Source organism: Myodes glareolus, chromosome 26 (assembly GCF_982192425.1).
Source record: "Myodes glareolus chromosome 26, mMyoGla1.1, whole genome shotgun sequence".
In the NCBI taxonomy this organism is placed as follows: Eukaryota; Metazoa; Chordata; class Mammalia; order Rodentia; family Cricetidae; genus Myodes; species Myodes glareolus.
Genome location: NC_142051.1, coordinates 24,431,025 through 24,458,059, shown reverse-complemented (window position 1 = coordinate 24,458,059; position 27,035 = coordinate 24,431,025). Strand labels below are relative to the sequence as shown.

At 36.2% G+C, this 27,035-nt stretch overlaps 1 protein-coding gene across 1 annotated transcript in view; it reads right to left on the bottom strand.

Moving 5' to 3' along the window:
* Nucleotides 1-27,035, bottom strand: part of Acss3 (acyl-CoA synthetase short chain family member 3) — a 161,697-nt gene that overhangs the window by 100,301 nt on the left and 34,361 nt on the right. The window contains exon 3 of the mRNA XM_087902008.1: nt 556-744. Coding sequence (XP_087758134.1) covers nt 556-744 — 189 coding nt within the window. The remainder of the gene's footprint in view (nt 1-555; nt 745-27,035) is intronic.

Genomic DNA, 27,035 nt, shown 5'->3' with positions numbered 1-27,035 from the left:
CCCAGTTCCAAGGAACACGCATAAAGGGACATTTGTTACCAAGATCCAAGGAGTCTGGGGAATAATTTGGGGAATAATAATTTATTACCAAGTTCCAAGGAATATGCATAAAGGGATATTTGTTACCCAGATTCAAGGAAAGTTTCAGAGATGTAGAGATGTCTGAGGAATACATTATTTATCACTTGTTTTTCTTAGGCATCTTATCCATGTCTGTACATACAAGATAAAACACAAAGCACACATTTCATCTCCTATTTTGTATTCCTCTAAATACTAAGCAGGATGTTTGGTATGGCAAAAGCCTCAATATGAATGTGTGGTGAAGAGATACATGCAAAAGAGAAAAGAAGGAAAGAATAAAGAGAAATAGAGGGAGGGATGGAGACAGGGAGGGTGGAAGGGAGGGAAGAAAGGAAGAATGGATTAAATCTGAGTATTCCATGTGCAAGGAAGATCAAATCATAAAACAATGTTAAATAGATAACGGATCCCCGACTGTTAAGTGGTATGCTATAGGCAACTGAAAGACTTGATCGTTAAGACCGCACTTACCTTTGCATGATCAATGCGGGTACTTAGTTCTTTGGATGCAAACCCTCCAAATATGAGGCTGTGGATGGCTCCAATCCTTGCACACGCCAGCATGGCATATATTGCTTGCGGGATCATGGGCATATAGATGACCACAGTGTCTCCTTTCTTAACACCCTGCTTGACCAAGACACCAGCCAGCTTCGAGACCTGTTATGGAAATCATCAGAACTTATTAGAAATTTTTTCACAAAATTTGAAGTTGAAATAGTAAACCTAGAAGGCCTCCATCTACATTGGGGTAAATTAAAGAAGTGTAGAGAATGTACTTAATAATAAAGATAATGGTTTAGACATGATTACAACAATAGTGTCTCTTCACTTTAAGCGATTGCATATGAAAATTTACCTCCAAGTTATCAGATAAACTCCATGGCTGACATTGCTTACCCATTCATCACACAGCACATTTACTCAGCAGCTTACCATGTCTGACTTGCTATGTGTAACTGGTGATGCATAATGAAAAAGGAAACTCGATTCTTGCCATACAGAGCTTGTATTCTAACAGTCTGTTAAGCAAGCAAAGGGAAAAATGAAAGACCTATAAATTTAGCTATATGGTGGATTAACTATGAAAATGAATACATTGAGAGAGAAAACATGGCTATATATGTAAAATCAAATGAAGGAGAGTTTACTATGCTGTTTCTCCCTTTCATAGGCTAGGTAAATGAGGCTCAGTGGTAAGAAACAGCTAATCAGACATCACGTGACTAGTAAATGAAATAGCAAGGAAATTGTCACATTTACTGACCTCATCTTCTTTGTTCTTTTTAATACCTCAAGCCAATTTTTTTCATTATACTTCTTATACTAAATATTTATATGAAATAATTACAGAGTAATATTTTTTGGACCAAGGATACAAGACTCTTTTCACTTTTGTCATATATTTTGAGATCAAATATAAAAATGTCTTTCCTCTTAATGCATGTTTTTGCAATTTCTAGTGAAAATATAGCAAAGCAGATCATAACCACACACATAATATAATTTGCTGCAAGAAACCTTTTGGCACCCAATTACAGCAGGCTGTGTGCCCAGACTTCACAATAACTTCAATATTCTATCACTTTAAAACTGTTCTGTCACACAAAATATTATTCCTCACAAAATAGGATCAGTATCTGCGTATATATGTATACATATATATATATGTATACATATATATATTCTATGTCTCTATTCCTCTCTATTATGTGATTGATCCGATTTTTAAATAAAATAATACAAATAAGACAGACAGAAATCTCTACCCTATCAGTATTTAATTTTATTTTAGCAGAAGGTGTACATGTAATTTAAAGATAAGTACAAGTGTTTTATTCAAATACTATCAATCTTATGAGAAGGGTAGGTGTAATTGCCAATGATAGTCAGGCGAGCCATCCCTAAGGAAGTCACATTTTAGCAGAGACCTGTAGAAGGTTAAGAATAAGTAGATATCGGTGACTATGCTATTTAAGACAGAGAACCAGAATGGACATTGTCAAACCACCTTTTTGTTTGTGTAGGCCCAGTGGGCAACCACAAGGATTGTGACTGGCCTTTTGAAACTGATTTTTCAAGAAAATGAACAGAGAGGGCAGGATGCTATAAGGGGTTCTCGTCACATCTTTCTACCTCTCGTTTCTGATGAGTTCAAACAATTCTGAATTCTGACCATTTTTCTCTAAGGTTAAGGTCTCTGGTAAAAGAAATGGAAAAGAAAAAAAAACCTTTGTGTTTTATTTTTCCGAATACTACAAACTGTATAGTAGAGTGTTGCCCAGAAGAAAGTTATAAGAAAAATACACAAAGGAAATATATATCCCAAACTTAAATTCCATACACAGCTCAGAAATGGAAGTAAACACTAGGGAGCTATAGGCAAACATTTCAGCATGTAATCCCTACAGAAATCACTGTGGCATGTCATTACACTGCCCATTAAAACATTTAGTGTAGAGTTCTGAATAAAAACACCTGTTTACAACTTTAACATTAAAATTTTGAATAACATCTGTTACTGAATTAAAATAGTCTTTAAATGAAAGCTAATCTAGGAACGATGCTGTGAGTTGTGTATTCTAGTCTCACTCACAAATGACTGGAAGAAGCCCACAGTGCTTCTGTCCATGGAGAGCAATGAAATCAGGAGACCCAAGGCCTTCCTTTTAAAACAAAGATCTCATAGAGATAAGTCATTGGCCAAACACAACATCATAATGAGTTTAAATGGGTCAGATATTAACAAGTAGGCAACTATTAAATTTGTTAGACTTGAGTGTGAGTTAGTGTGCCCTTTAAAGGAATTTTGTCCCCTTGTGGTGATATGAATTGGCCAAGTTTATTTATTTATTCTATCTGTAGTTATTTTTTTGAATTTTCAAACAATATATTTTGATCATATTCTTTCCCCTCCCTCTAACTCTTTACACTTCTTTCCTCCCTCTTGGCCTAACTTCATGTCTTTCTCTCTCTTAAAAATCAAAACAAAGCAAGCACACAAAAAGCATCAAGTGAGTGTATTTTGTGCTGATCATCGATTCTTGAGAATGAGGCATATCCTGGAGTGTAGTTAATATACCCAGTGCCAATATATACCATTGGAGAAAACTGATTTTTCCCTCTTCTATCAGCTAAGAATTAAAATAGATTCTTGGATAAGGATGGGACTTTGTTCCCATTTTCCATTCTCGGTGTTGGGAATTTGTCTGATTTGAGATGGGGTAAGTCTCCTGCACACTGCCACAGTTTCTCTGAGTTCTTGTGGGCATCGGCCCTGTTGTGTTTGATGAGTGCTGTTTCTTAGAGTCTTACACCATCTCTGGTACATACAGTGATGCTGCCTCCCTCTTCCACATAAATCTCTGAGCCTTAAAGTTATGGGTATAACAAAGAGATCCCATTGAGCAGTAAGCACCCCAAGGTCTCCTCCTCTCTGCACATTTTCCATTTGTAGATTTCTATGTAAATTATCAGCTTTTAGAAGAAGAAACTTCTCTGATGTTGGTTGATGAGACACTAATCTATAGATTAGCATATATGTTTTTCATAAATTATATGTAATCTATTAGACTTTATATATATGGCATTATCTAAGACCTACGCCATATCTAGTCCCAGGTTCTTGGCGTCTTTAATAGTGTCATGTGTGGGTTTTATCTCAGGGCGCTATTCTCATATATGATAAAAAGTGGTTGATTACTCCCATATTTGCCACTTTGTACCAGTGGCTCTGAATACAGTACAGGCCAATATTGTTACACTATAAATGCTAATCAATAGGAGTAGAACTTATTTTTGAACACCAACTCAATTTCTCCATGTTTAATGGAATAAGTATGTGGTGTATTCAGAAGCAGGGTTTTACCAACAGTCTAGGGTCAGTAATACCATTAGAAACAGTGATTCTTATTGATATATGGATGTGAAAGAATTATTTAGATCTATATCTATCACCCTGATTATATCTATATCTATTCTTATGGATATATTAATTTGAATGTGAAAGAATGATTTAGATGTATATTTATCACCATTCATAAAACTCAACTCCAGATGGAATGAGGACATCTAGGTAAGATCAGATGGCTGAATAAGACGAAAGAGAAAGTGGAGAATAGGATTGAACTCATTGACTCAGGAAAAGACTCTTTGGACATGATGTTAATAACACAGGTATTATGACCAAAAATTAATAAATGGAACCTCATAAAGATGAAGCTGAAAAGTTTATGACACCAAATGACAACATCATTCAAGAGGCAGACCACAGAATCGGGGAAATAATCTCTACTGAGTACATATTTGACAGCAGGCTAATATCTGGGCAATACACAGAACTCAAAACCTGAACACCAGGAAACCAATAATAAAATTTAAAAAAAAAACCAAAATATAGAACCAAACAGTGAGTTCTCAAAAGACAAAATGCAAATGCTAAGAAATACTTAAAGACATGTTTCCTTAACCACAAAAGAAATGCAAATTAAAACTGTTTTGAGATTTCATTTATCCCAGTCAGAACGGTTAAGATCATTAGAGCAAATGACAACATTTTCTCATTGCTGGTGAGAAAACAAAATAGTTTGAAAAGCAGTATGGAGGATCCTCATAAAGCTGAAAACTGATAAATCACAAGATCCACCTATACCACTCTTGGAGATACACACATACACACACACACACACACAGAGAGAGAGAGAGAGAGAGAGAGAGAGAGAGAGAGAGAGAGAGAGAGAGAGAGAGAGAGATATTACTATAGGGACACTTGCTCGCCCAAGTTTATTACTGTTCTAGTCATAATAGTCAGAAAATGGAAATGCCCTATATGTCCATCAACCACTAAATGGATAATGCAAAGTCAGTACATTTATACAGTAACATGTCACTCAACAGTTAAGAAAAATGAAATTTTCAGGTAAATGGAGCTAGAAAAGAAACCATCCTAAATTAAGTAATCCAGACTCAGAAAGACATACACTGTATATTTCCCTTGATATGTGGATAGTTCTTTTAATTGTGTTTTTTTCCTTTATTCTCCTCTCCTACATTACATCCTGACCACAGTGTTCCCCCCTCCACTCTTCTCAATCCTCCCTATCACCTCCCCTCTCCCTGGATCCACTCCTCCTCCACTTTCCTTCAGAAAAGGGCAGGCCTCCCAGAGATATGAACCAAATAACAACATAACAAGTTATAACAAAACTAGGGACAACCATCACATCATGGCTGTACAAGGCAACCCAGAAAATGCTCCCAAGGGAAGGCAAACGTTCCAAAGACATGCCGCATTCCCATATGACGAGTCTCTTTCTTTTAAGCATCGGATATGTGCTCCACAGAGATTAGGTAGATCATAAGGGACCAGCAAGGCGGAAGTATCTTCCAAGGAAGGGAAAATAGAATATAGCATTATAAAAAGATAAAATAAACTTCAGAGTGGAAGGAGAAAATGGGTAGGGGATAAGAGGGCAAGATGGAGGAAAGATTTAAGTAAGAAGAAGTAACACTAATGACCTTGATTTTATTCCCCTAGCTTATAAAAATTTTGTAGAAACTTTAGTGTCCTTCTTCTTTCTTTATTTCCCTGAAGAGTCCTCAGAGCAGCTCCGTACCACTCATTGGTGGTTCCAACCCACTCAGTGGTCTCTTCAGAGGGAGCTGCCGGCCAGTCCTCAAAGACTGGTTGGATACTCCAGTGTTCCATAGGAAACTTCTGGATAAGCGTGCAGGACATGTACATCCCCCTCGGATCAGTTTGCCCCTATTTATCTGAGCTGCAATGAACATAGGAACTAATGGAGTCCATTCACCCTAGAATTCTACCATGGTCTCAGCCTTTTCAGGCGTGTTCTGCTCTTCATTCTCAGTCTCTTCCAGATCTCTGGAGAAGTATAGATGAGGCATAACGCCCGATGGAGGCTCACAGAAGATGGGACCACACATAAGAAGAACTGGCCACGCACAAGTCAGCATCCTCCACCTCAGATCCACTGAGTGAACCCCTTGTTATTGCACGGAATGGCAACATCCACCCAGCACAAAGGAGGATCCCTTACACAAAACCATGGTGGGCGGGTTGACATAAGAGGTCTCTGTGATGGGCTGGTGGTCCGCCTTGGGAGCAGGTACCACTAGAGGAAGTGGCTCCCTGAGGGCTGCTTGGATTTGGTGAGTACCAGTTCCAGGTGTGAAGCCACCAACAATTAGAGTGTTTCCAGTGGCAAGCACAAACTATAGCACAGCTAGTTGACCAGTGTCCCTGGAGGAGATGAAGCTGGCATCAGCAGGTTTCTCAACGGAAAGAATGGCTTGAACTGTGAACAATTTTTTCCAATATTCTCTTCAGATTTATGATGAAGATAGCATCCTTTTTCATTTTTTAGATGGACTGTTCCATCTGGAAGTCAAGGTTGCCACCATGAAAGTACATCTGTGGGAAGGAATTTGAGTACATCCTCCTTCTTCATCTGCAGGATATCAAAGACTCCAGTCATTATATTCCCTTTAAATTATTATGGTAATAAAGAACGATGTCATATTATCCAGTTCCTGGTTAAGACAGAAAGGCTAAAGTCCTTTTAAAAAGTTACAGAAATCTACTAATGAAAAATTTTCCTAAATATGTATATAATGATATTACAATATAATGGGGGAGAAAATAGTCAAACTAGAAATCATATACTATCAAATAAGACCCCTAGAACCAGAACTGTGTTACATGTTTTCATGAGTCTTGGCAGAACTTTTAAGCACTGAGTTCTAAGATGAGGAAATGAGGTATCCTCTTGGAAGGAATAAATGTAGTTCTTGTACATTTCAAGCAGGTTCTTGTGAGAGCAGGCAAATACAAGAAGAAACCACCTGACCTATGAATATCTATTATTTCCTGTCAGCTGCATGGCATTGTTCTCTCACATATTATTCTATATGAACTACTTAGCTTCAAATATTTTGTGATAATACAAAATAGATGAAGACAATATACAAATTCAGAGAACCCAGTGAATGCCTTCAAAAATGGAAAGGCTTCATAATACCAGGCCTGTGTCCTAGAGGATATTAATCAACTGAACATGATAGTATTTGAGCTATTGACTTACTTTACCTGATGACATTTAATATGAGTATTATTTGTCATGTCATTTGTTTGTATTTATGCTGTCATCTTTACACTATAGTTCCATAACTATAGAAAAGATGTGATACATGCAAATTACTGATTTTTCAGTCACCTGCCTACTTCTATTTATATTACGAATTTGGCTTCTGAAAGCATCTGCATTGTTAATAATTGTGTTGATTGACAGTCCATCAACTTAAGCTGCATACATTCTGGGCAACCAGAACATTTGACTTTGTTGCAGTTCATTCCATTTTGGAAAACTAGAAATGGTCTAAAAGTTCGACATGAGCACCATGCAGATAATTCTTGTTTTTTTTAAATAGTTTCCAAAAATCACACTAATTTTTCATTGTAATTTGAAAGTAAAATTTTTAAAATTTACACTTATGATTGATAAGCAATTAATAGTTTAATAAAATTTAGTACATTCATCCTATAAAATAACTCAGAATTAGTCTATGAATTATGAGGATTAATCAAAGAAAAGTGAATTTAAAAGAAAAAAAGGAATGGACATTTTAAATAATTATATATTGGAAACCCTTCACCAATCAAAACCAAATGTACAACTAGTTAACAAGCACTATCTAAAGACACATATTGCTGCTTTTGGGAAAAAATGACCTAGTGTGTATAATACATAATTACTGAAAATACCAACGTTTTACTTTAAATCAGATATTGATCATTGCTCCTGAATTCCTACACACAAGGTGCACATTCATAAGCATTAAATTTTAATGATCTGATAATGTGTCAATTGAGTATTCATATAAGTATCTATGAAAAAAAAACATTACTGGAAATCTATTTCAAATCAGAATTAAACCAAAACTATCTATCTAACATATTTTTCAGACATATATATCTGCTCTTATAAATTTCTAGAAAAGTAGTTTTTGAAGATAGTGGGAATTTACTATATTCAACATTGAAATAATTTTCAAGCAATCATGATATTCTAGCAGAAATACTATGTTATTAAATAAAGAAAAATAACAATTTTATAATTGATAATATACTATATATGTTCAAGAGTAAAGTTCATTGTTACTTTTCTAAAGCATAAAATAATAAATACTTTATATTTATGAATGATACTGTTCAATTTTGAAAGAAAAAAAATTATAAAATATTTTCCTACATTTAAAATAGTTACCTGACTGATAGAAACATTTACTGTGTTGTTTCCTCTTGCAGAGTAATTTTCCCCAGTGAAGAAGTAAATATCATTATTGATAATAACAATTTTGCTCATTTCTACTTTCTTCACATGCAAGTTTCTATCAATATTTAGTCATTTTAATACTATGTGTTTGGAAGTAAAGTGTAATGAAGAACTATTTAATTCATTTTATTCAAGCTTGAAATAACTACAATTTTAATAATCTGTGTGCTTTCAGCACTAATGTGAATTCTATACTACATTTCACAGAAAATTAGTTCAATCTCGTATTTCTGTGGCTTCCATGCTCACAATCTTGGAAAGTAATATTTTCCCATTTCTTAAAAGTCACATGTTTAAACCTACACTTACAGCATGAGAATGTAGCACATCCTGAAAACAAGACCATGCTAATTTTCAAACAATGCTCTTACATAGCAGGCCGTCACTGACAGAGAAAATAATTCGACACCAAAGAGAAGTCCAAGCCTAAAGACTGGGAAGGGTCACTGATGCCTATCACGTAAACAGCATGACTACAATGTGTGTAACAAAAATAAAAGGAAAAGTAAGGACAGATTCAGGTCATCTGTTTCCTCTGTCTTTTAACCATTTTGGCATTTATGAATTCTAGGTGTCAGTAATTGGGGAACTATGACCTTCTCCCACCTTTGCTCACATGACAACTTCTGCCAAATCATTGTCAATGTATGTATCATCTGAATGAAAAGTCAAAGCAATTCCCAATAGGTACAACAATTGTTCATCATGAAGATATGAGAGGGTTAAAAAAGTCAGAAAATATACCAAATATGCAACTTGTTAAAGTTCTCTTGATTTTCAACTTGTTCTAAGAACAACATTGTGTAAGTCAGCTTCAACTACTAAAACTAAATAATTGAAGAATTAAATATGCAAATAAAAGGGTTTATTTCAGTTCAGCGTTCTGGAATTTAAAGTCCAAGAATATGCAGACACATTGCTTTGGGTATCTAGCCAGGATAGTACAGCATATTGGGAAGATGAGGTAGAGAAAGCTACAGAGAGACAGGAAGATATTAAGGTCCAATAACCCTTTAAAAGGCACATTTCCAACAACTTAATCATCTCCCATTAAGCCTTACAATCTAAATATACACAGCATCTTCCAATATGCCATTCTGGGCTCCAAGCCTTTAAAATAAGGACCTATTAACTACTGTATATTCAAACCACACAAAGGGTAAAATAATTGCAAAATGCTAACTCTGTAAAAAGAATAATTTCAAATCCTTAAAATGTAGTTGTTTCTTCATAAATTAGAGTTGCGTGATTTGTGATTAAAAATTAATGAGCAATGTCCATTATAGAGAATGAGAAAAGGTAATTGATGAATTCAGGGAAGTAGAAGGAAAGATTTCACTTTTAATTGCATCATGCAAATTGAAACAATCCCAAAGTTTAGATGCAAAGGGAGACCATGGGCTTGGCATGTTTGCGTCTGAGCAAAGATGAACTACCAAACATGGATACTTTCTCAGCATCCTGTAAATTATCTCAGCATTTGGAGAAAGAGATGGGGTGGTGTGAAAGAGCAGGACACAACAAATTTCACACATCACACTGGTGTGAACAAATGTCATGGAAGCAGGAATAAACACCAAGGTAGAATGTGTAAAGCCAAGAGAACACCGAGAGAAGGGGAAAAAAGGGGACAGAGAGAGAGAAAAGTATTTCCAGTCAACAAAGGAAGAATGCAAATAAAAAAAAATAAAAAAAGGGGGGAGAGAAAGGCAGGCAAAAGTGAGAGCTGAAGTTCCAAGACTGTAAGATATTATGAAGGAAAGATGTAAAATATTGACAATATACTGGTATAAATAATAATAGAATGGTGATTACTTTATCTGAAGGAGCATATTTTAGAGAGTTGTAAGGAAGTATGTGATAAAAATAGGAAAAAGAAAACTGTCTATTATTTCAAAATTAAACAGTAATTAAAGGAGTAGCAGAAAAATATTTTTGTTTAGTTATTTTTAAAATTTGAATTTTAATTGGTATAGAAGAGCATACACATTCTGCTTCCTAACTACATTTCATATGATATTTCAATCATGTGGAGATTGTGTACTGATAAAGACAGGTAATGCCTCTGAACACTTAAACGCTTACTGTTTCTTTCTGATGGAAAAAATCCACCATCTCCTCACTTTGAGAGCTGCACACTACATGGTAGGTGCCCGTGGCACAACCCCCTGTGTAATGAGACTGGTTTTAAAAGAGTCAGCACTGATTGAGGTTACAAGAGTCCAACAGAACAAGAGAAGAGAGAGATCTCAAAGACTGCGTTCCTGGTCTCAAGGACAAAATAATGGTGAACAGAGAGAAAGCATTAAAAGAGCCATGTGGGCCTAGGAAAGTCAGAAGATAGAAAGTCTGTAGGTTTGATAATAAAAAGTTTCGATCACAGCTCTCAGGTTTGAATTTGTTTCCCCTATGATGGTTGAGGCCTGAGGTATAAGGTCAGATGTTGAAAATGATTTTTGAAGGGAGAAGTAAAATTTATTTGAGGGGGTTTAAAACATACTAAATACAGCATCAATATCCTGGAGGTTTTGGAGCCTGAATGTATAGGGAACTAACTTCTGAAACTCTTTTATTTTTTTTCTTCTAAAGTATTAAACACATTGGGTGAAAATGGAAAGTAATAGGACTGATCCAAGTCTATAGCTTTGCCAGGCAGTGTGTCTTAGTATTCTTTTTTTCTCCAAAGTTTATTAATTTATAAAAGTTTCCATTTCCGCCCCTCCTCCCAACACCCTCCCACTCCCCCCACTCCCTCTCCTCCTCCCTCTCCATCCCTAAGAGCAGTCAGGGTTTCCTGCCCTGTGGGAAGTTCAAGTTCCTCCCTCTCCTCCCTCCAGGTCCAGGAAGGTGAGTACCCAGACAGACTGAATCCCAAAAATCCAGTATATGCAGAGGAAACAAGTCCCAGTGTCATTGTCAATGGCTTTTCAGAAAGACTCCAGGCCAGCCACATTCAGAGAATCTGGCCACATTCAGAAAATCTGGTTGGATCACGTGCTCATTCAGTCCCAGTCCAACTGGCCTTGGTGAACTCTCATTAGATCAGTCCCCTTGTATCAGTGGGTGATCGCACCCCTCTCGGTCCTGACTTCCTTTTTCATGTTCTTCCTCCTTCTACTCCTCATTTGGACCTTGGGGGGCTCAGTCCAGACCCCCATTACAGACGTGTCTTAGTAATTCTATTGCTGTGAAAAGACAACATGGTCACTGAAAAATTAATAAAGGAAAACATTTAATAGGGTGGCTTATAATGGTCCAGTCCATTATCGTGGTGGAACCGAACAACATGCAGGCAGACATGGTACTGGAGGAGCTGAAAATTCTATATCTGACACAAAGACAACAAGAAGTGAACTGAGACACTGGGAGTGGCTTGAGCATATGAGACCTCAAAGCCCAACCCCCACAGTGACGCACTTCCTCCAACAAGGCCACACCTACTCTAACAAGGTCACACCTCCAAATAGTGTCACTCTCCATGATCTTATGGGTGCCAATTACATTCAGACTACCACAGAGTTAAAATGAACAAAGATGTTTGTGGATATAATCTGTAGCCTGAGGCATAGCAGAATCCCAGAATTTGTTTTTGGGGCAGACAGATTGAAATTAGAAAATGCATGAAGAAAATTTAAAACCAGGGTTCAAAATCAATGTGTTGATTTTAAAACTCTGGGGTTCTTAAGTAATTTTACATTTTTCAAACAATTGCATTCTTAGACACAAAACTCTGAAAATAACTTTTCTTTTTTAAAAAAAATTATTTATTTATTATATATTTAATATTCTGTGTGTCTGCAGGCCAGAAGAGGGCACCAGACATCATTACAGATGGTTGCGAGCCACCATGTGGTTGCCGGGAATTGAACTCAGAACCTTAGGAAGAGCAGGCTATGCTCTTAACCTCTGAGCCACCTCGCCAGCCCTTAAAATAACTTTTCAAGTGGTTCTCGTGATATATAGTCACTCCAAGGCAACATATAAAATAAAACATTTAATCAGGGGCTTGTGGTTGCAGAGGGTTACTGTATATGACCAACAAGGTAAGAACTTCTTATCTACTTTATTTGTGTGTGTTGTGCACAGGTATGTGCACATGTAATGTTCATATGTATGAATGCCAAGGACATACGGCTCCTCTATCACACTCCATCTTACTTTTTGAGACAAAGTGTCTCACTCAACGCATTGCTTGTTAAACATTTTGCCTATTTTATTAGACTGGCTGGCCAGCAATCCCTAAGTTTCTCGTTTCTTCCTCTACTCCCTAATTCTAGGGTTATAAAGCCCAGGCTGTCACCCCAAGTTCTCATTCTAATACAAACACCACATTACCAACTGAGTCATCTTCACACCCTCTATAAGTTATTATCTTAACACATTCTATCTCTGCACACCCTGCATTCATTAACTACAGCAGACCATTAAAAGTAGTAACCTATGCTGCCAGTTGAAGCCAAATCTCTCTTCTCTTGAGCTAACGAAATGTTCAATTGAGAGTTTCTTTAACTGGGATCGATAGCAATGTAGGTTTAGTTTTCTGGAAGAATCTTAATTTTTTTCATTTTTCATTAACATCGAAGCTTTTTTTAAAAAATGAATAGGGAGTCATACTCTGTATTATCTGGGCAATTATTTAAATTAACTGTGTGCTACTTTTATTGTATCATGTAAATTAAGACGATGATGTCATGGAACCTTGCATCATCAAAAGTTTTATTGATGTTCAGTCTCCAATATGTGATTCAGGAATTGAAGCATTAAAGAAAGCATGTCACGAAACCAAAGCTCACTGCATTTTTTCAGTCATTTAGTTGTAGGAAGACATTATTCACAATGGTAAATTAATATATTAATATAGCAAGTAGTTCAATGGTTTATAGGTTTGATTTTTTATCCTACTTATTAGATTGATTTGTATGTAAGTGTGTGTTTGTGCGTGTGTGTGTGTGTGTGTGTGTGTGTAGAAAGTTGAAAAAAAAGAGACAGATTTGACTGTATATTTAAACAAGTCAGTCAATACCAAAAGAAAGTACATTTTCTTTTTGTCATGGACAACTTCTTAAAAAAAAAACAAAAAAGAAAGCAAACTATCTCTTTTCATTATACATACCAATCCAAGTTCCCACTAACTACCCTCCTCCTATTCCATCCACATAAGCCCCCACCCCACCTCTATACAGTCAACAGAGAAGGTAAGGCACATTGCTTTAGAGAAGGTCCAAGGAAGGTCCCTCCTATATAGAGCCTGAACAAAGTATCCATCCAAAGACAATAGGTTCCAAAAAAGCCAGTATATGCAGTAGGGATAAATCCTGGTGCCAATTCCAGTGGCTCCTCAGTCTGCCCCCAGCCATGCAACTGTCAACCACATTCAAAGGGACTGACTACTTTGGTCCTATTCTTGTTCCTTCACAGTCTGGCTGGTGTTAGTGAGCTCCCATTAGTTCAGGTCTACTGCTTTTCAGTGAGTGAATCCATAATGATCTTGGCCTCTTTGCTCGTATTTTCATTCTTCCCACTCTTCTACTGGACTTTGGCAGCTCAGTCCTGTATTCTGATGTGAGTCTCTGCCTCTATTTCCATCAGTTGATGGATGAAAGTTCTATGGTGATATTTAAGATATTCATCAGTCTGACTACAGTGCATGGAAACTTCGGGTCCCCTCTCCTCTAATTCTTAGGGTCTTAGCTGGGGTCATTCTTGTGGATTCCTGGGAATTTCTCTAGAGTCAGGTGGATCTATATATGTTTTTCTTAGGGTTCACCTTATTACTTAGCTTCTCTAGGATCATGAATTATAAGCTCAACATCCTTTGTTTATAGGTAGTATCCATTTATGAGTGAGTATATACTATATTCATCTTTTTGAGTCTGGGTTACCTCACTCAGGATAGTGATTTCTAGTTCCACCCATTTGCATGCAAAATTCAGGATGTTGTTTTTTACTGCTGAGTAGTGCTCTAATGTGTAAATGTGCCACATTTTCTCTATCCATTATTCAGTTGAGGGGCATCTAGGTAGTTTCCAGGTTCTAGCTATTACAAATAATGCTGTTATGAACATAGTTGAACAAATGTGTTTGTAGTATGATTGAGCATCTTTTGGGTATATGCCCAAGAATGGTATTGCTGGATCATGAGATAGGTTGATTCCAATTTTTTGAGAAACCGCCATACTGATTTGCAAAGTAGTTGTACAAGTTTGCATTCCTACCAGCAATGGACGAATATTCCCGTTACTCAACATTCTCTCTAGCATAAGCTATCATTGGTGATTTTGCTCTTAGCCATTCTGACAGATGTAAGATGGTATCTCAGAGTTGTTTTGATTTGCATTTCCCTGATGGCTAGGGATGTTGAACATTTCCTTAAGTGTCTTTTGGCCATTTGAGATTCTCCTGTTGAGAATTCTCTGTTTAGTTCTGTACCCCATTTTTAATTGGGTTATTTAGAATTTTGATGTCTAATTTCGTGAGTTCTTTATATATTTTTGATATCAGTCTTTTGTCTAATGTAGGGTTGGTAAAGGTCTTTTCCCATTCAGTAGGCTGCCTTTTTGTCTTATTGACTGTGTCCTTTGCTTTACAGAAGCTTCTCAGTTTCAGGAGGTCCCATTTATTTATTGTTGCTCTCAGTGTCTGTGCTATTGAAATTCTATTTATAAAGTGGTCTTCTGTGCCCATGCATTGAAGGTCAATTCCCACTATATAAGTGACCCCAAAAACTCTACCAGGGAACTCCTACAGCAAATAAATACCTACAGTAATATGGCAGGTTACAAGATCAACTCAAAAAAAATCAGTAACCCTCCTATATACAAATGATAAAGAAGCTGAAAAAGAAATCAGAGAAACATCATCTTTCACAATAGCTACAAATAACATGAAATATCTTAGAATAACACTAACAAAAGAAGTAAAAGACCTGTTTGACAAGAACTTTAAGTCTTTGAAAAAAGAAAATGAAGAAGATAGAAGAAAGTGGAAAGATCTCCCATGCTCTTAGTTAGGATCAACATAGTAAAAATGACAATCCTATCAAAAGCAATGCAATCCCAACACAATTCTTCACAGACCTTGAAAGAACAATAATCAATTTCATATGGAGAAACAAAAACCCAGGCTAGCCAAAATAATGTTGTACAATAAAGGAACTTCTGGAGGTCATCACCATCCCTGACATCAAGCTCTGTTACAGAGCTACAGTGAGGAAAACAGCTTGGAACCGGCATAAAAACAGAAAGGTTGACAAAGGGTATTGAATTGACGACCCCAGATATTAATCCACATACATATGAACACCTGATTTTTGACAAAGAACCTATTATTATACAATGGAATAAAGAAAGCAACTTCAACAAATGGTTTGGCATAACTGTATATCAACATGTAGAATAAAAAAATAAATCCATATCTTTCTTCATGCATCAAACTGAAGTCAAAATAGATTAAAGACCTCAATATAAATCCAACCATACTGAACCTGACAGAAAAGAATGTACACATTTTATTTAAAAATGTTTGTGTGTCTCACAATTTTGAAGGAAAAAGATTGATAAGAATGTCAATTAAAAGATTCATTCTTTTATTTTTTTCTTATTTTTAAAAAATGGTTGGCATAAAACAAACAAATGACATCATCAGAAATGATTCTCGTTTAGGGCAATTATGCTCTGATTATTTATTTAAACAAACACCAGCACTTCCACAAACAAGATTATTTCTTTAAGCACACAAATCACATTTTGCAGTACTAGACTAAGCTCCCATTAACCTTCAGGATTTTGTTGCTGGTACATCCAAAAAGTCAATCAACACATGTGAAGTACTCATAAAAATCAATCAGAAAATATAAGGAATAATGAATGGAATAGTGAAGGGTATCACTTTGGTAATCAAATGTTTCAATAACATTTCATCGCTCAAGCAAAGACTGTGTAGAATTTAAAGATGAAAGTACAGGTATAAAACAGAAAATAGTAACTAATAAAGTAGATGCAGTAAGAACTTACCATAAATATTTTATATACTAAATTTCCCATATTAACCACATATAATTATATAGTTTTGTAATAGCATGAATGACATGAAAAAAATAAGCCATCAATTTCCCCTGATCTATAATCTTGACAATAATTCAATTTACTGTGACTTTTCATTACTTTTGTCAAATTTATTTTGCTTTATGCTACATTCTCTACAAAGTGCATAAATGTGAACATAAAAAGTGATACATAATTTTAGTGTGATTAATTTAAGTAATTTTAATAACATCATCTCCATTATGTTATTATTTTATCTAATTAAAAAAGGCTCATGAAAAATTCTTTGTTTCATACACTCAAAAGGCACCTTTATTTTCTTCACCATAGCCACTTTGTGTTGCTCAATATATGTTAATGAGCTTTTTCCTGTACTTCTTATGACATTTATGTCAGGCAAAATGATTCTCTAATTTCCCATGTTAATTATTAAAGGTCAGGAGCTGAGTTATTGAGGTGTTCAGCTGTACTATAGCTGAGTGTGGAGCAGGTACATGTGCTATTCAACAGAAAAGGGAATAATTATCCCTAACTCTTTCTAATTCTGCTCATGCAAGTAATTTTTTCTTTCTTATTTTGCTCATTTTTAACATTAACATCAGCCTATCTTCTTCCTTTATTCTCTAGCAACCACACATCTTCCTCCCCCATTAAACTTATTGTACTTATAGACCTAGAACCATGGTCAGCAAGGACTATTTTAGCCTCATTGTATGTAGCAAATCATCGTTAAACATGACAAAGGCGAGTCTTGGCAGGATCTTCACAACCTCTGAACACAATCTTGCAGAGGAGACTTTTAGGGATGAAGCACATATTTCCATATACCTTTCTTGATTCAAATAGTAAAGATGTATCATTGTAGTGGGGGGGACTGCTATACCTTAGTTGGCTCTTTCTTCATGATAATAATGTATTAATGCTTTACTATATATGGCTTTGTTAAGAAGTATCACAATATATTCAACTGTTTCTGTGTAATTCTCACCAGAAAAACAATGAAATAATTGGGTTAAGGAATTAGAACATAGCCATCTTTATAACCTCTTTGCCTACTATAATTAATGATATAAAATCAACCTGCACTATAACTCAGAGTACTATTGCACCAAAGAATGCATTGCTTCTTTGTAACCAGTCATCAAATAATACTCTATATTCAGAAACCCATCATTTAAGACTCGTTATTTATTGATGTTAATAGAATATAATTATTTAAAGGGAAGATATTTAGTTTATTAATTAAATAATTCCCTGTAGTTGATACATATAACTGTCCATCTAAACCATCTGACTACAGTCTATTTCCCAGCTTTCTTTATAGATAATGGTCAAATGGTAGAGCTAGGAAGGCCATCTATGATATTTCTATGTCTTTTCATATCTTTTCTCACTTTTCTTTAGAGGTGGGACTTATTTTCTTTCATTCCAGCTTCAATGATGCAAATGACAATCATGAAGAACAGGATGAAGGTACAATAGGATTTACTGTAATTGTGGTGGGTCAAAAGAAACTCAACCACTCTACTGAAGTATTACATTTTTATGAGGAAGAAAAGATTGCTTCTTTCTCACTGTTTGAGAGCATGGTAGGGAAAGCAAGGCAGCAAGACTGTCTCCTGGTTGTGTTAGCACGAGTGTGAGTTTAGGATCAAATACAATGGAAAACTGAATACTAAAATTTTGGCAGCTTGGCCTTCAGACAGCAACATTTAAGAGATTTCTTTCCAATGGATTGCATAAATACTTAGAAAAAATTAAATTATTTTAACTAGGCATATTATATGTTTATGATGGTGAATCTATCATAAACTTAGGTATAGATACATATGGCAGAAAAAGAACAAAATGATTAATAAGTAATTATTCCAATGATTCTCCATGAAAAATTACTTAGAAACAAACCACCCTTTAGAGTGAAAAAATAAGACGTCAAATATCAGAGTAAATGGGGCACAAGCAAGTAAACTGAGAAATCAGAGATATTTGCAAATGTAGCAGATCTTTTCAGAAATGAAAGCTAACATATAAGTGTGGAAGAGCCACCAGAAAGTCACGACACAGGCTGTCTCTGCATTATCATACCAGACAGTCATAATGCAGACCATCTCCACACTACTTCTCCAGTATGTCAATGAAAGCTACTGGTCTGAGGTTATTTGAGGTATGTTTGCCTACCAGTGTCTTCTTCGAACCACTGTAATCTCCTCACATCCCACTTTTCTTGCATACTTCTACAGAGAAGATGAAATGAGTCCTTTAGCAATCTGAAGGTTTTCATTATACTGAGAATAAATACAGCCTTGATCCTGGTCTGTGCATTTCTACATAGTCTGTCTTCCAATCCTGACCTTCTACTGCTCTCCTCTAGATTTCCCAACGGGCCAGGTCTACTGCAGTTTCACGGTCTCTGCACAACAAAATTTTCATGTAAATATTCAAATGTTATTCACGACATTTTATTCATGACTTGGCTCAAGGTTTATCTGGCGGCTGACAAGCCTCTACTTTGGAAATAACTCTCTAAAGGAGCAGCCCAAGTCCCTCTCTAGCCATTGTTTTTCTTTTATTTTGTTACAGTGAATTATCTTTTTACTTCATAATGTATTTTCCCAACCATAATGTGTTTACCCTGTGTACAAAGGCAGTATCATTCACTGTTGGAACACATAATGTATCCAAATTGCCACTGTACGGGATACCTCATGTGTGCTTTGCATAAATACATTTAGTTCATCATTTTTGTCCAGAGTAATGAATCCAAAGGAAAGATCCCCCTGATTTTGTTGAATTGAGTTGCCTGTAGCTCAGAGGTGAGCCATCCTGCAGATAAGTCATGTAGTAAGGTCTATCAATGAATAGGAACAATTCACTAAGAAAATGCAAGAATAGAGACTATGAACTAGTTTTGCAGATTTTGAAGATGACAAAATGTCATAAACAGAGCTTTAAATAGGGCAGGATGTTATAGATCTTCAAAGTTAGGGAACAGGGACTGTGCTCACCCTATTAAAAATAAAAACCCTCATGTGGAAATTAAAATGTGGGAGGACAATGATATTTTTAGAAATAATTAATTCTCTTAGTTGCAGACTAGATTTGTCTTTACTTTTTAATGAACGTTATTTAACGTTCTATTCCTGAACTCTCTCAGTGTGTGATATGATCCTTCCTTGTGGGAGGGCTAGTCTAGCTACTGTGTAGGTTAAAAGATGAATAAAATACTGTTCTTACGTTCAGGATTCTTTTCTCCATTCAAGAGATCACACTGGGACACTAACAAGTGGAGTAAAAATGGAAGAATATTATGGAATATTATGGAATTGTAATTATGGAATATTCTTTGGAGAAAATTATGAGGAAGGTGCTTTAGGCCTCGTACTGGTAAAATAGCATCCGGTGCAGCAGAAAGTGCAAAGAAGTTGATTTTTACTCCAAACAATAATCTTGACTTCACAGATAATGTCATCTTCAAAAACCAAGCTGGGAAAATTAAAGGGGTTTGTTGTATTGCTGCTATTTTAGATTGATGTAAAAATAACAGGCAGCTTTCATTTCAAATAAGTGATTCTAAATATTGAAAATGGAAAACTGGCAAATATTAAACCATTGCTTCTTCCTTTTATTAGTTGTTTCCTGTGTTGTCTACTAAAATCGGGCTCATAACTGTTTCCTTTATTTTTGAAAAATTTCCAAATCTAACAGTTTTTCTTAGTTTTAAAGAGTTTTGGAGAAATTCAAGTTAGTATTTAGCTTGTTATAACTTGTATTAATTTAAATACAAGTGCTTCTACTAAAAGTCATGTGTGTGTGTGTGTGTGTGTGTGTGTGTGTGTGTGTAAAACACTACATCATAAACTCACAAAGACAAAAAGGATATGAAAAATTTTTGGACTTGATCACTCAAAATCAATTATCTGATGCCCTTTAATATTAATGAAAGGATCAACACAGAATTACCATTGTGGGTTCTTTGTTTTTGTTTTTCTCTACCTTAAACACCGGAACTCTTGCTTCCTCTCTTAAGATAGTCTGTTGGAAAGTATTCATGTCAAAATTATTTCAACTTCTTTTCAAGTTGAAAGAACTATCATTGTGTAGTTTTTTCATTACTTACTTTAAAAATAGAGAAAAATAGATTCTCAGCTTCAGATTCATAAAGTCATTTAAATTATTAAACTTGTTTTAAATATCTACATCTTTTGTTCTAAGAGTTTAAAAAAAATAATGAATCTTTCCCTTAAGTGTGAAAATATTTGCTCCCCCAATCTGAAAACATGGCAGTTCAACATTTCTGTACAAACATGAATGGGTTAAAACTGTGAGGGAAGACGCTTGAAAAGAGGATGTCAAGGGGGGGTCATCTTGGATGACTCAGGCTCAGCTTCATCAACCACTGGAGAAAATGACCTAAGACCACAATGTGCAATTGCCACACACGCACACACCTTCACCAAAAGGACAAAATCACATAGGCATGCAACTGTCAACAGTGTTGGAAAATTATATTCTCACCCAGCATGGAGGCAGAGAAACAGCTGCAGCCACTGTAAAACAACAAATCACCCTTTGCTTGAGACAGAACTGAACCAAACACCTCATTTCTAAATGTATCCTGATCCAAACGAATACATATCATCACCAAAATTGGCAAGGCTCTTAAACACGAACTTCTCAAATAACCAAACCACGATCTCTGGGGACGAAATGAACTGAAAGTTGGGAAAGAAAAATTCTATATGTAAAATATTATGTCATTCGATTTGTATAAAGTTTAAGCATGGGCTTGTCTCATGATGGTCTGTATGCGTCAGAGGTACACTCATAACTCATATAGGAACTGAATGAGACATAACTGAAGGAGAAATGATGCGGTCTTTTGGTAGTTTTGAAATACTGTGCTTCCTGATCTAGTTATACACAAATATTATTTTAAAAAATGTAACAGTGTATATGAATGTCATCTTATTCTTACTTGAATCTATATATATTGTCTTTATATAAAACTGAACGCATTCCACAATGGGGGAAATACATGAGTGACTGCAATTTTTACATATATTAGCTTTACTTATCTACCTATCAAGCATGGAAACAATCATTTCTCTCTTAGACATATACTTTTTTGTGTCGTTTTAGTATTTATTTGACTTTTAGTATTTATTTGGGTACGTTAAGATAGAAAAGAGACAAAATACTGCCTCCTGAACAAGACCATCACCAGTAGGGAGAGATGTAAAATACTGTGCCTTTACTTTAGGGTATCTGCTTCAGAATAATATTGGTGTCAATGATGAGGGAGCATCAGACTGCTTTCCCCTGACCTATTTCTGAGAAGATGGATTTCATACTTTGAAGAGAGTGTTCTGAAGAGCACAGATTGGGAGTGGACTTTTCATGAAACACAGCCCATGATTAGAGAGTAATTTTTTCTGCTAAGTTATTAAGCCTTCATAATTACAACTACTGCTATAATTATTGCAAAAATTACCTTTAATAAAGATAATAGGCACTTTGAGGTGGATTAGATCTGGAAAATTTAACACACATTCTGTTTTATCTATTTCCCTCATATACCTCTGTTCATGAAAAAAATTCTCATGGAAGGTCACCTTTTCATCCAGTGAATACACATAAAAATTCATAATTGCTAGCATAGCAAAAAGTAAAATCCACACACAGAGATGAATTCAACATTAAATTGGTGACATTCTGCATAATATATGTGTGTTCATACAAACACACATGCATTTGATTTCACTGAGGCTTAATATGATAGTCTGTTAACTTGAAAATAGTTAAAATGAAAAGAGTACAATAACCATATGTAGGTTTTTCAGATGCTTATTTTGAAGAACCCAAAAAGAATCTATACATCTTGGAGGATCAAGCAGAACAAAATTAAGTTAGGAAATCCAAATTCTGCCAGTAATGTACACTAGAGAATTCCATTCAAATAAATATAGTAGACATTAAAATTTCAAATGGTAGTACATTCATTCATTCATTCATTCATTCATTCATAATTCAATAAATATTCCCTATGTGCCTGGAAACTTTCTACAGATTAAGCAAACACGTCTCTCCTTACAAACCTTACATATTACAAGTGGCAGCATCATTCAAAAGCATATAAATAAAACCCAAGGAGTAATAGTAAGTAATAAAAATGAAAGCAAACGGGGGCTATTAAGCAGTGTGGAGAAGAACACGTGCAGTTAATATGGTCAGGGAAGATTTTAGAGATGATAAAATAGAACAGACATAACATGAGACTTAAGACACCCGGAGAGGGTAAAACTCATTTCAAGCATAAAAGAAGCACCTAGACTAAATCTAGGTGTCAACCAGCAACTTTTAATTGACCCTGTTTACTCTTGACCGCATTAGGTAATACTGTGGTTTTGAAAGGTGTCTGTCAAAGATATCTGCATCAAGATTGAGCCTCTGCAGAAGGAAAGAGAACTTGAGCAAAGAAGACAAGGGCAGAGGAAACCTTCATCCGACGTTGGATGGCGATACAGATGGAGACCCATATTGGAACACCGAACTGAGCACTCCACGGTCCAAATGAGGAACAGAAAGATGAAGAAAATAAAAAAAGTAATCAGGACTGCGAGGGATGCGATCACCCACTGATACAAGGGAACTGATATAATGAGAGTTCACCAAGGCCTGTTGGACTGGGACTGAACGAGGTCATGATCCAACCAGATTCTCTGAATGTGGCTGGCCCGGAGCCTTTTTGAAAAGCCATTGACAATGACACTGGGACTTGCTTCCTCTGCATGTACTGGATTTTGGCGCTCCAGTCTGTTTGGACTCTCACCTTTCCTGGACCTGGAGGGAGGGGGGAGGAACTTGAACTTCCCACAGGGCAGGAAACCCTGACTGCTCTTAGGGATGGAGAGGGAGGAGGAGAGGGAGTGGGGGGAGTGGGAGGGTGTTGGGAGGAGGGGCTGAAATGGAAACTTTTATAATTTAATAAAAAAAAAAGAAAAAAAGATTGAGCCTCTGGAACAGTGCGGATAGAAGCAACTCAACTTGTAGGAGGCGGGGCTTTCTTGGGTCACTAAGGTTTGTGTCTACAGAAGAGGTGATTGTCCTTTGACTTTTCTCCTTTCTTCTGCTTTCCAGCCATGAGGTGAGCAGTTTGCTTCACCACACCATGGTGTCGACCCCTGCCATTGCCACATAGGCCCAAAGAAATAGGCCCACGTGATCTTGAACGGAAGCCCAAAATAAACCTTTTGTCTTTATAAATTTGTTGTCACAGGGGCTGGCTGGAGAGATGTCTCAGTAGTTAAGAGCCCTGGCTATGCTTCTAGACACCTCAGGATCACCTCCTATTACAAGCTTGGCAGCTCACAATGGCCTGCCAATTCCAGTTCGAGAGGACCGGATATGCCCTCTTACAGCCTCATAAGGTTTATGTGTGCACATGTACAAAACCACTCATATGCTTGATAAATTAAAGATAAAAGTAATAAATTAGTTAGCACAGGTAATTGATACTGCTGAGAAATGAATAGCAAACACCAATGCTTCTCCACATTTTCCCTACAGAGAACAGAACCTAGGCCTACTCCGACTCTTGTATAACAACTGAATTTTAATTTGTATGTTTTCCTAGCACAGGGCAGTAAGAAATTTGTCCAGTTATGTTATCCTTTATTCCAAACAAAATTTGACAATACGAAGGTAAACATTTACTGAATGGAGGCCTGACCTTAAACAGGGCTCTCATCCCTGGACAAATACTTTAGCAAAGGGCTGCTGAAAATAATCAGACGTTCAGATAACATAGCCATTTGGGAAGGCTCTGACCCCACCTTTAAAACTATCAATCTTTCTTATCACCGAGGAGCGTTAGCCTAAAATTTGCAGTTTATTAATCAAATAAAAAAAACATTAAGACACTGGAATCAAGTTTTACCTATTCAAAATGCCAAGTGAAAATGAATCAAGGTAGATGAAATGAGTCCTGGTGTGATTGTTCTTTCTGCTTGGTCTCAATGGCATTGCTCATTAAACCTTTCTCTGTCTTTCTCACTCAATAAAATAGAGACTGCAGGGAGCTGGGAGCAGGTAATCAAAGCAAGAGAACAATGCCTCTCTGTCTCTGTGGAACAGTTCTTCCTTTAATACTTTGGAGAAGAAAGCCCAGAAAATCAGAGGCCGACAGCAGCTGAGAGGAACGGCCCTCTTAAGTACTTTCATGTCAGGCTGAACTGAAACCCGTGAACCAGCACAGAAGTCAAAAGAGTCTCAGAGTCCAGACTCGATATGTGGAAATGAGATGAGTTAGCAGAAAGACTCTGAGAAAAACATGTGCATGTGACGATCTTAAACAGTTACGTAATATGAAGAGAAAGCAGCAGAAACGGACACCATGCTTATTGCTTAAGCTTTCCTCAAAGATATTTCTTTGACTCTAATGTTTATATGTTCACCAAATTGAATATGCCAACAGAGATAATACTTTAAAAATGCATGAATACGCATTGTATTCTGCACAATCTAACATCAATTAAAATTGCAATTATCGTCAGCTTTCAAATTTGCAAATTTGAGAGTGTGGCAGTATGCCAGAATCACAGGAATACTTTTTCAACCACAGATAAAGCCTCTTCCAAAATGTGAAAATGCAAGCCTATAATAAAAAGTGCAGTACTTCAGACAGTTTCTATTTCCTCTTACATTAGCACCGTGACTCATAAATTATGCACACATTGACTCCAATGTCAATCCTGCATGGAATTTCATTTCACAAATACAGATTTTCTACTTTCAGAACAACAACCAATACACCAAACCATATAGTAGCACTCCTTTTTGGTTTTATATTTGACCATGTCTTAGGCTACACAGCCTGTAATGTCTTTTTAGCAAGACTGAAATTTCTTTAAGTTCTAGAGTAGCTAGAGAATCTGTGAGTCACAACCCCTCATGCAGGCTGCATATCAGATATTTACATCACAATTTATAATCATAACAAAATCATAATCATGAAGTAGCAAGAAAACAGTTCTATGGTTTGGGGTCACCACATCACAAGGAACTATATTAAAGGGTCGCAGCATCAGGAAGGTTGAGAACCACTGTACTATAATGAAGCAGGGTCCCAATTGAGAATATAAAACCAAGAGGATGAAATGTTTTGTCCCCACTCCCTGAGGTTCCATTAATGAGACCTAAGCTTGACCAATTGGAAGGCTCAGTCAGTGCTGCACAATCTAGGGAAATTTTGCCAACACAGGATTATTAGCAATGTTTGGGTCCATATTTATTCATCATAGCCCAGGTATGATTGTTACTGGCAACTTGATGCAAAATGTTAATTAGTGACATAAAAAATTGTTTTCTACAGTTAAATTTCCCCTTAAAATATCATATACAGTAAAATGCGTACAAACCTAGAGTAATTTTCCCATGACCTAAATTACTCAACTGTTGGGGGAGGCTGTTCATTCGTTCCCAGCCTCTTAGACCCAAAATAATCACACAAAACTATATTATTTGCAATGCTGTTTAGCCAATAGCTTAAGCATATTTTAGGAAGGTCTGATATCTAGAACTAACCCATTTCCATTATTTTATATTTTACCACAAGGCTTGTGGTCTACTGGCAAGGTTCCAGCTGGCAGTTTACGTCTTTCCCCTCTGGCAGCTACATGGAGTCTCCCTGACTCTGCCTACTCTCTGTCTATATTTTTTCCAGCCTGGCTATATTCTGTTAAGCTATTGGCTGAAAGAAGCTTCTTTATTTATTAACCAATAAAAGCAACACATATACAGAAGGACTTCCCACACAATTCCCCCTTTTCCGTTTAAATAAAAAGGAAGGTTTTAATTTTAACACAGAAAAATTACATACAAAAAAACCAGGTCAAGCAAGAATTACAGTTATAATATTTATATTTATTTTATTTATTATAACTAAGGAAAACTATAATTTTAAATATCTATTCTTCAACTCCATCAAAGATTTAGAAGGATATAATATTACCTAAGTAAACAGAAAGTGCATTGTAAACAACTTCCAAAACTCTAGAATTGACAGAGACTCTCTGCCTGCACAATCACCCAAGGTTCTTCTGTTTCGTTGGGACATCCATCTTCAGCCCACAGCCCCATAGTATCTGGTAGACTTTTCTGTGAAGCAGGAAATTTTAAAGGCAGTTCAGCCTACATTGGCAGTTTGCCAGTCACTTTCTTCTGTGTCCTGCAGAATGTCTGGCAGACTCTTTCATGAAACAGGGACCCCCTAAGGACCATCTCACTTTAGGCAAGTTTAGCACCACTCAAATATCTTTGTAATTATTTCTGGGACTTTATGTCTACTTTGACGATAACATAAAAATGTATTACCATCCATTTGTCAACATTATAGTGCACCTAAGAACCACACACAGAAGCAGAACCACACATAAAAAGAGTAAGTGGGACAAAGAAATGAAGATTTGCAAAGAGCTTCAAAGGTACAAATGGTGATGGCTCAGCATATAAAATAATAGCAACACAAGAATGATGATTGAGTTCATGTCCCCAGCAA